Source organism: Calonectris borealis, chromosome 3 (assembly GCF_964195595.1).
Source record: "Calonectris borealis chromosome 3, bCalBor7.hap1.2, whole genome shotgun sequence".
Lineage (NCBI taxonomy): Eukaryota > Metazoa > Chordata > Aves > Procellariiformes > Procellariidae > Calonectris > Calonectris borealis.
Window position 1 is genome coordinate 103,777,462 of NC_134314.1, and position 11,025 is coordinate 103,788,486.

At 39.7% G+C, this 11,025-nt stretch overlaps 1 protein-coding gene across 14 annotated transcripts in view; it reads left to right on the forward strand.

Annotated features, from left to right (window-relative positions):
• Positions 1–10,802, forward strand: part of RPS6KC1 (ribosomal protein S6 kinase C1) — a 90,673-nt gene extending 79,871 nt beyond the window's left edge. For 8 of the 14 annotated variants that reach the window (XM_075147055.1, XM_075147062.1, XM_075147065.1 and 5 more), the window contains 4 exons: positions 4,149–4,231; positions 4,947–5,042; positions 8,178–8,426; positions 9,631–10,802. In XM_075147055.1, coding sequence (XP_075003156.1) covers positions 4,149–4,231; positions 4,947–5,042; positions 8,178–8,288 — 290 coding nt within the window. In that variant the 3' untranslated portion in view covers positions 8,289–8,426; positions 9,631–10,802. The other 6 variants (XM_075147063.1, XM_075147056.1, XM_075147057.1 and 3 more) reach the window with 6 other exon arrangements.
• The last annotated feature ends 223 nt before the right edge of the window (positions 10,803–11,025 follow it).

The window sequence follows — 11,025 nt, forward strand, 5'->3', positions numbered from 1 at the left end:
TCAGATGCGTTTTTTTGGATGTTACAGTTTATCCTACAAAGTTTTTGATTGAGTTTTTGTTCTTGGTGATTCGCAAGCCATCTGTCCGGAGTTGCACAGTGAATGTCTAAGTCCACCTTTAAGCCTGGCTTCTTTTATGTTAGCTAGTGTTTGTGTGTGCTGGTTGGGAGGCCCTATTGTCAGCCCTGGAGGAAACTGTATTTGGGAGAAAATGTTTGAGGTATGGTAGTAAAAGCCTTTGAAATCCTTCAGCATGAAGGGTATATTTCAGGTCAAGGTGTTGTAGAAAGAATGAGAAAATCAGCCTTGGTGTTACCGTTAATAACTTTATTGAGGATGTGTGTTCAAGAGAGGTGAAGTTCTGCTTTTTTGCTTTAGAACTGGCGCTTCTGTTTAAAAATACAGAGCGTTGTCAGCTACGTATCCCTTACCAGGAAGTAAGGTATTACTGTGTATAATGCAAATATTGAGATAAGTATGGAAACCATAAAGAAATGGCCTTTCAGTTGAGACCAGCTGCTCTGGAAGGAGGACAGTGCTGGGTAGTGAAGGTGTTTACCTGTACCATCTGTCTCTATCTGAACCTGATAGCGTTTTACAAATCTCCTTCCTTTCAGTTACCTCAACGGCTGCTGTTGAAATTGCTTCTGTGCAGGAATTTAGCATTGCTGTTGACTGGGTGCTAGATGTCGTATGGGCATGCATTGAGAAGGGAGAAAGAAGAAAACTCTCCCTTTTAATGAAGTTGCAGTAAAGTTGGAAGAGCTGCTGATTTTTTTTTTACCCTACTTTTTTATTTCTCCAATTTAAAAGGATTTTGTGTTGGAAAATGATATGAATATTTTTTCCTGCAAATTTTGTGCTGCTAGTCCTAGAAACACAAACACCGTGCACATGTGTGTGCACGTTTATATTTGTACAAATGTGGATAAGGTCCTTGATTTTAAGGTTCATGAAGTAAAGAATTGGCACAAATATCCCCATGTTATTCACTTAAGCTTATGGGTTGCTACCATTTATTGTCTAAATTACTTTGCTGATGGATTGAGATGAAAATGTTTTCTTAGTGAAGGCAGATATTGTAGTTCAGATTTATTGCAATATTAAAGCTTTAAAAAAAGCATATGCCCTGTGTGGTATATTACATTAGCTAGCTACTCTGTATCACTTGAAAGCACTTCATAATCTGTAGTTTCTAGATTTTCCCATGATGTGTAGTCAAGATAAAATGCAGTAATATTGATGTGATATCCTGAATTTATTATGATCGGCATATTGCATCAGAAGTAATGTGACCTGTTTGAAGTAAGGGAATGTAAACAACACATGTTTATGTTACTATTCACAATGATTTTTTTCTTTTTTTTTCCTAAGGAAAACATTTATTTTAATCTGAAGTAAGGAAACTTTAGGACCTAGGGAAAGCAGCAGGAAAGCAGACATTGGGTAAAAGGAGAAAAGTTGAGCTAAAATTTAGTTTTTGTAAAAAAGGATACTCAGTTTTCCATTTTCTGTTTTGTGTTGGTTCAGATGACTTGTCACGCATTCTGGTGTGTGCACGAGAACCCAGCCAGAGCCCTTCAGCCCAGGGAGAAATCTGTGTTACTTGACTGTTCTCAATTTATCCCACTTGTGTGACTTTGGTCATGGTCAAAAGTGGATGGAAGAGTTCAGTGCTGCTCTCTTAAAAGATCTGCGATGATATTTGTTTTGACTTGGCATATATTGAAAGTGTTCTTACAGTTGAAAATATGAGCTTGGATTTTGGAGAAGTGGACTCTAGTTTAGTTTTTGACTCTTATTCTGTGTCCATTTTCTTCGTCAGTGAAGTAAGTGAGGTTACATCAACTTCCCGTAATGAGCAGTGTGTGATTCTGTGAAAGAAGGCAGCGTAATTTAGATGCTTCAAAGAATGGATCAGCATCTGTGATTGCCAAAGTAAAAGGAAATAATACCAAAACTCAGAAATGAATTTTTTGTAATATTTCTTTTCCCTGTGCTCAGAATGATGGTTTTTTTCACCTTTAGAATATTTTTTTATATTGGACTATAACTCAAGAGGCCCATCCTCACTGAATGTCTTTGGGGAAGACATGTCCTTTTGTGGCATTATTCTAAAATTTAAGATGTATCAATACGGGGAAGTTAATGGTAGTATAGGAACTGAGAGTGTAGTAGTCAATCTTAATAAACTCTTGGCTTTACTGTCCTTATTCTGGAATAAGTGTGGAATTTAATTTAAAAATAAAAATCTTCACTTGTTTGGAAGAAAGCTCTCTTAGTCTAGAATATCCACAGGCTTAAAGCCACACGGGAGAAAAAGCTGCTCTAAAGAAGCCTAAAGTATTTGTTTTTAGATTTTACTTTCCATTCATGTTATCTTGTTTTTAAATGTACATTATTGGAACATACAGCACTAGGAAATCACAATCAGAGGTTTTACTGAGAGGTGCTATGAAAACGTTTCGCCAGCTGGTTTGTGTGGAAAGGCCTGAGTTTGTTTTTTTTGTTTTTCTTTTATTAAAGGACAGTTACCTGGAAGGTCTGCCTTTCTGAAGGGATGTAAAATTAAATTGCAAGATCAGATTTTGATTCTTACACAAAGTCTCTTAATTTACCATAATTTCAACTTCATCTGGATGCTTGCCTGGGATCTTAAAACATTTTTAAAATGCATGTAATTATGCTGATACAGTTCCTCATGTGGCTGCCATTATATCTTTGTAAAAGTTTCTCGATACTGATAGAAGTGTTAATCTGTAAGGAACGGAATAAATTCTAATGTGTGGCACCCTTATAGTGATGTATTGGGCATTCAAACGCCATTAACTGTAATAAACTTTTCAATGTGATGGATGTCCTATCTAAAGAAACAATGTCTGAGCCATCCTTCCTTGTTGCTCTTGCAACAGCAACCTCAGCCTAGTCCCATAAGGTGCTGAGTGTCTTCCAGCTTGTGTGGCAGCTGCCCGAGGGAGCAGCCCTCTGCACATCCCCGTGCTAGCGTTGTGTGCACCTCTGCATCTGGGGAGGTCTGGGGCTACCGCCTTCCTTTCACTGACCCTGGAGTGTGACTCATCTGTAGTTCTCCTTGGCCATGCTCATGCTAAGCTCCATAAAATGATGAGCAAGATTTTTCGAACATGCCACAATGCTTTTCACAGCAACAACTGTGTGACTATATGCTAATTGTTGTCCTCTGCTGGGAAGCTGGTGTGGCTTTTGCCACCAAAGCTATTTTAGTGCAGCTTCTGCGTTTTTTTTGACAGTCAAAATGAAGATTTCATCTTCATTGCAATCTGTTTTTCTGCCTGTTTTAGAGCAGACAGCGTGGTGTGTTTGTATTTAATAATTTTTGTAGTTTAAAGCCTGAGTCAGTGAAAGCCAAGTTTTTTGCATGCATCATGCTATTGAATACGTGAATGTGTATGGCAAGGGACTCTATAACTCCCATCTCACCTCTCCACTGTCTCTTGTGCACGGACAGCAATAAGAGAGTGTTGGGTGCTGGCCGGATGCTAGGGAAAACAACTTTTTGTACCTAGGTACGATTTGGGCTGAGCTGTAGCAATACACAGTTGCTGGCTGTGGTTAGGCTATGTGAAGTAGATTTAGCATCTCTGTCTGGTTCCCAACAGACAAGAGAGGCTATTGTGAAAAGCCTCCCATGGTGATCCCAGCAAAGGGTGTGGGTTAGCCACAAGAGAATCCTGCCCTCTAAGAAAAAATTAAGATATGCAGTAGACTATTATAACCTCCCTTGCGCTGCTTTTATGGATGCTTCAGGCCACTCTGGTCAGTCCAGCACTTCTGACCAGGGTAAATTCTCTAAACATGTTTTGCTTCACTGTCTGTCACTGTCCAGTTTTAGTCCAGTGTAGAAGAATCCTAACTGTAATGCCTACAAGTCTTGAAAATGCCTATGTATGCATAGAAAAGGCAAATTATGGATGAAAGGTATAGTGTTGCTGTGTTTGAACAACGCAATCTGTAGGTGGCTAAAGGGCTAACTAAATTGCAGGCATAATGAAAGCTCTGTGGTATTTAGTATATGTTCTGTCAGCATTAAACAGTCACCTTGTAAATATATGTTAATTTTGAAGGTGTAACTGACCTTTTTAATATTAATTGAAATGTCTCGTGTTTAGAGGTTGGTGCTATCCTAGAAGAGACAGAAGCCTGTGACTGGTGGAGCCTGGGTGCCATTCTTTTTGAACTCCTCACCGGGAAGGTAAGGCTGGGAGCAAGTTACTCGATAAAACTGACCTCTTGGCCAGTAGTTTCTCACAAGTGGTGTGCCCAGTTGTGATTTCCTTGCTTGTCCTTCTCAGATGGGCTTTGTCAACCTGAATACCCTTGATTTGCTTGGTCTGCATGGGACCAGAGAAACGAAACATGCTCAAGCTTCAGCCGAACAACTTGATAAAGCCGTATCAAACTCAGGACTGAAAAAATAACCAAAAACCATGCTGCCCTCTTAACCACAGTGAAATCAAAGTTCTCTAACATTCCTTCTGTACGTTTACAAAATATTTGCCCTTATAGTTTCAGTATTATTTCCTGGGACAGTGTAGAAACCATATGTTGCTATTGTACATTAATTCGGTATTTTGAGACAAAGAGTGCTCAGCCAACTCAAACTGGTGATTAGTTCTGCACAAAGAAAGCAAAGTCCACTAAATTCCCTGACTCTTCAAGTTTGAGCAATAGAGCACAAGCACTGAGATGTAAATGTTCTAAAATCGTATCTCCAGGGGGACATCAGTGCCTGTAGACATTCCTCCCAGAATCAGTACTTCATACTAGGAAGCACTGAAATTTTAGCTCTGTGTGTTAATTTGCGTGTATACTAGGAGATAATCCAACACTACAATTTTTTTAATTAATAAATATATCTGCCTGCTTTGATTTTTTTTTAAATTCAATTTTTCTTTTTTCTTCTCCAGACTCTGGTTGAGTGCCATCCATCAGGAATAAACACTCACACTTCTTTGAGTATACCAGACCATGTATCAAAGGAAGCCCGATCACTGATTCAGCAGGTAATTGAAGGGAAAATTTGTTTTCTATAAGTACATGTGTAGACTGGACAAATGCTTACCTACCTCAGTTGTTCTGGTAAGTACATGTAAAAACAGAAAGCTGCTGATAGGAATGGGGATGGGTCTTTTGTCAGCACTGATGAATTTTTCCCAGCTGTCTTGTTGCATCTGGAAACTTTGACTTCTGCTGCCAGTTGTCTCTGTAGAAAACCCGAGTGCTTTGCCATTTCTTCAGAGAACAAGTTTGGTCAATGCTGAGTGCTTTGGAAACACCTGCTGGTGATGCATGAACATTTTAGGAATTCTGCCCTAAATATTCGTGGAAACATTTGTAATGAATTGAATTAAACTAAAAAATGTTGATGGCAATTCAGCAAGATAGCTCTAAGTACTATGAAACCTGTAACACACAGATTAGAAGTTATGACCTTGCTGTGGTTGAAAATCTGTAGCTGTCCTTCAGGAAACCTTCTGGATGCCATTTGTTAAAAAAAGTACTTTTTAAAATTGTGAATACAATGACTTTTGTAATAAGAAGATAACTGGTATGTTAGACAAAAGTCAGAGTAGGAAACCTTAAAATAGAGACAACCTTCCAGACTGATAACACCATTTTCAAACTAATGGGAATAGTATTGACTGCTGGTTTTAGTTTACTCTTAGCTTTAGTTAGTCATGACTGAGAGAATAAATTGTAGTACAGGGTCTTGAATTTCATGTAATGCTATCTTCCTACGAGTTAATTTTGACCTGAGGAAGCGGAGCCTGGATCTGACCTATTCCACTTGAGTAGAATGAGTGATATACGTGAACTGTGGTGTTCGGCTTTGAAGAGTATCTTGCTAGTAGATGCATAAATAATGACATCACTTAGATGTAGATTTGAATGAGCAGAATGGAAGAAATAGTTCTTGAAGAAAACGAAGGAAAGAGATTTTGAAAATTCAGTGAGTCAAAAGACCCAGTGACAGATTGACTTCTGTGCCATTACTATGAAACAATTAATGGAAGTGGAACTAGATGTTTGGACCTCCTATTTTGAGTAGGTGATATGAAGTCACTGAAGGTGAAAGCATGTGTCTGTGTGTTTCTGGCAAAGGTAGAAAGGGAAGTGACTAAAGAAAAACCCCATTTTTGTATAATCGGCATTTATATTGTTAGATGGTAGCAAATTGTTACCCTCACCCACAGGTGCTACAGGACTCAAATGGCTAAGGGAAAGCAAAACCACACTTGATGAAGGGAATTCCTCCCATTAAGACTAGAAGTGAAGACAAATGAAGTCATCCAGTCCACTTCTCCCTGCCAACGTAGGATTGTTCTTCACTGCAGACTAATGTATTGCCTATTTTTAAATATGCCAAAGAGTGGCTCTTTTGCTACTTGCGGTTTAAGTGGCAAATATATCTCTGCCACTCGCAGATATATTACAAGGCCATATCTGTTGAGAGAACAGTCACCCCAGTGCCTGTTAGGTTAAGCCTTCTAGTGTAGGATGGTGACTTATCTGGTAGAGTTTCGGCTGTATGAGCTAGTAAATCACATTTTTGTTGTGTGACTATCCAAGGAAGCTGCCATTCATTGTTGAGGAAGCCTTGTCAGGAAAAGGAAGAAAGCTCTCTTGGCATGGATAGCAATTTGTCATTGCGACTTTCCTTCCCCCCACTGCCAAGGGTAAACAGGTCAAAGCATTACAGAATAACTCTCCGGGATCAGTGTTCAGCTATACAGAAAACTGTGTCAGACGTTGTCTCCTGCTGTGGCTTCCAGTGCAGGTGACTTCATTGTAAACACCTCCTTCATTTAGCCAGCTTCTAAGAAAACAGAGATCTGTTTATTTCTGGTGAAAAATGAAGTTGTTGTTTTCATGTTGATTTGGTATTTTTCAGCCAGTATTTTTTTCAGGCACCTCCAGGCTTTACTACCAACAAAATACGCAACATGACTTTTCAGTAGGTATCTGTTGCAGTTTGTGTTGCATCTGCTTTCTAAGATTAAAGTTCTTCTGGAAGGACAGGCTCCAGAAAATAAGTGTCCGTGCTTCCTTTCCCCCTGCTGGTGCTGGTTGTATTTCAGCAGAAGGCAGAGAGACCCTGGCTGCATCTGTTTCTGCTGGCTTGTGGAAGATATCAGAGCAGCACTATTCACTGTCACCGAGCTGCCTTTACTATGTGACATTATGACTGCAAATAGCAGAGCCATCTTAAAATGTGTAAATTCCTATGTTTATGGATGTAGACTCACTTAGATGTTGAGTGCATTAAGATATGAATACACGTTGTTCCAAGTGACAACTGGGAGAAGCTATCCTATTAGCTGTTGCAGGAAAAGCAAGAAAGAAATCATGCCTTTGTACTGGCTGTAACTGAATAGAGTATAAACAGTTCTCTAAAACTGCAAAATATTTTTGTGTGTCTTTATTACTCTCTTTGGAGTATTACCTTTGCATTCCCTTTTATATGGATTGGTATCTTTAAACAGATGTAAATATTGTGATTTCCTTTTTACATGAATTCAGCATGTGATGTACAACTAAAAAGCAAACGAGGTGCTGAATTTTAGGAAATTTCCATGAAGCCATTACACTGTTTTGTTTCTTTCACTGGGGTTTTGGTTTTTCAGTTTTAGTCCATTTGTGGGACTCTTTAAAACTTTTTTTTTTTAGGAGATAGAGAACTGGCTGTAATATCGTGGTATTTTAGGACCAACTCACAATTTATGAAATGGAAAGTTACAGACCACTGTCCCCGATGTAGCCATAATGCAGTGGTGTGAGCAAAGGTTAACATGAAGCAAGCGCAGTGTCCAGAGTTCTACCGATGCAGGCTCTGGCTGCTGCTCATTTTTAAAATGAGGTTACACTTAAAATGAAGTCCCAGTGAGCAGTGCTTCAGGGAATTGCATGCTGTGATCAGTAGTCTCTGAAGACTGTAACGCTGAGACTCAAGGAAAGGAGAGTCTTCTTCCATTTACTAGATTTTAGGAATTTCAAGTATGCTTTCACGCTCTTGAAAGTAATTCATAGAGCAGGAAAACGGTAGGATGTCCCTTACCTTAGACCTTTCTGGAACTTTTAAGCAGTTGTTTTTGTTCTTAGTCACTGAATCATATATATTTTTTTCTTTTTATATCAAGCTTTTGCAGTTTAATCCTGCGGAGCGTCTTGGTGCTGGTGTTGCTGGAGTTGAAGACATCAAATCTCATCCATTTTTTGCCCTTATAGAATGGGCAGATCTGCTGAGATGAGAGATGCGTGCCCTCTGAACAAACTCAGGTCAAGTGGACAAGTTTCTCTGGCACAGAAGCACCCTGACTTGCTTCCTTTGGATGTCCCAAACCATTTGGACGTGATGACTAAAGGACGCTGGAGCAATCAAGCCAAAAGTGAACACTTTTAACAGGAATCACTGGTTGTACAGGGTGCTAGCTTATTTTTATGGCAACTGGTTGCTGTGTGTGTATAAGTCGTTTCACCAAAGGGTGGTTTGAGATGAAACTCCTGGGCAGCGTGTTTAGCACTGCCAGCTTGTTGACTAAGTAGATACAGGAATGTGCTCCTGGTGGTTTGTCTGATGATGGAAGCGTCTATAGGCTGTGCCAGTTGAAAGTATCTTTTATAGTGTCAAAAGACCATTTCCCTATGCTAAGTGCAGCTCTGGGAGGGCGGGGGGGATGAAGGAGCAAATAATTTATTAATGGTATATGCTGAATAAAATACTGAAATGCTTTATGCAAAAGTTGATACGTTAAAAATAATATATCCATTAAAAATTAAGAAAGCTGTTGCATAATACTATGGAATGTGTCTTGAAAATGGCATATCATTTCCCACTGTGGAAAGAGCATATAAACAACAAATAATGCTGTCAAATGTTGTACTTTGTCGGCTGGCAATGTCTGTTTAAAGCTCTTGACTCCGTTGTATTTGATGAGCTACATGTTGAAGTCACTACAGAAAGGGAAATCTTTTTTTCCTCAGCCGGATAAACACTGCTTTGGCACTCTAATAAGGAGCAAGAAAACATAATGCTAAATAAATGTATAGATTAAAAAAGGAAAAACTCTTCCCTCATCACTGCAGCCACCACTTTATCACTTAATGAACTTTACTTCCTCGAAGTGTCCTATTTTTAGCTGCTACTTCAGGAAAAAACCTTTCTGCTCCTGCTCTTCTGCTTGAGGAAGCTTCTGAACTCTGCTGTTTGTTTGTTAATAGTCTTAATAAATCAAAGAAAGCCTTCACCCACTCCGCTGCTCAAAAAGGAAGAAGCCTGGGATTTGCTTATGCCAAATGACTAAGTTACATCTCTGAGCAAACCCTAGTGGGTAAGACTTGGGCGTGAGCCAATTAGCTGACCTGTTTGTTTGTTAGAAAGGTCTGGAGAATGGGAGAAGAATATAACACATGCAGAATATTTTGCTGTGCGCTGCTGTTGCTGCTAAGCAGCCATGCTCGTATGGATTCCTGACGTACAAATGCTGTATGCTGCGATGCTTGTACAGATTATGGATCTGTGGGTTTTTTCCTAAATGTTCCCTTTGCTCTCTTTTTTTTTTCTTTTTTTTTGCTTTTTCTTCTTCTCCCCAGCTTTATCCGGAGAACAAAGGGCAGATTCCTTTGGGAAAGTGAGGTGACAGCAATGATTATTGAATTTACAACTCAAAAAAAAAAAGTATCCCTCCATTTGTATTTTAGCAGTCTGTTTTATGGGCACTCCCAAAAGTGCATCTGCACAGTCTCCATCTGTTAGACACCAGGTCGGTGTATTCAAATAAAGTGGAAAAGGAAAATGCTTCACTTAAACAAAGGAAATCTGGAAACTTTTTTTCCTTTTTAAATTATTCCACTCCCCTCTTTTTTTCTTTCTTCCCTTTCTTGTGATCACCAGGCCAGCAGAGGGGCTGTAACAACACCGCAGTTGTAACCAGGTCACTAGTATCACTGCCTACGGAGTGCTGTCCAAGATTACATCACTCTCAGAAACTGTGTTTCAACCTACCACCCTCTGGCTTCATAACAGGAACTCCCTCAGGTGAGCCACAGGAACAACTTCCTGCGCCGAGCGGGTCGGAAATCTCTAATGCGGAGACCAAGCTGATCCAGAGCTTCCTTCCAGCACTGCCCTGGCTGTGACTTTGGAGAGGGCTCGTTGCTCAAGGGAAGCCTCCCTTCCCTCGGCCACCTGACTCCATCCCTGGGGCTCTCTAGCCCAGCCACCAGATAATGTCGTTGCCCGTGTTGATCCGTCCCATTGCATTTGCCTGACGATAACTGTAAAAAAAAATATTTTCCATGTTACTTTAAAATGCTCTCTTGTTCAGGTTGTGCTCCTGTGCCGGTTGCAAGTAAAGGCAGGATAAGATAGCACAGGAGCACAAGCTGGTTTCTGTGAGCAGCAGAAGGAAAACGCTGTTCTGCAGAAACCAGATGACCAGACACTCTCACTGCAAAGCATTTGGTTTAGTTAATGACACAGAAATATTTCTTTTTCAAGTATGTTAGTAGTGAGGAAATCTAGATCACGGAGTCTAGAAGGAACGGAGCACTTGGCAAGATGGCTTGCCAGAACCTTTGAGATGCTACAGGTTTTCGTAAACTTACCATGACTCAGATAATGGTTTTGCTAAAGGAAGCACAGTCTGGAGTTAATTGCACAAAAAAATCCTGCTTCTATCTTTTTTTTTTTCTCCTTTAACATGCATTATGTTGTATTGGTGTTTACATGTATTTCTTTAATAAACAAAACCTTTCAAGCCTAATTCAGACCTTGGGTTTCTGAACTTTACATTTAGTTCTTGAAGACAATCATTCCTACCTAATCAATGCTTTTTGTCCTTGGCTTTTATGACTTGAAACGTTCTAGATATCTTCATTTTGGTGCCTCTTATGAAGCCCTGTAGTGTACATCTCTATTTTGCTGACTGTTAAGTAGTGCAAAGTCCATTTCACCTTCCTTGTGTTACACCTAATGGCTGATAAGCA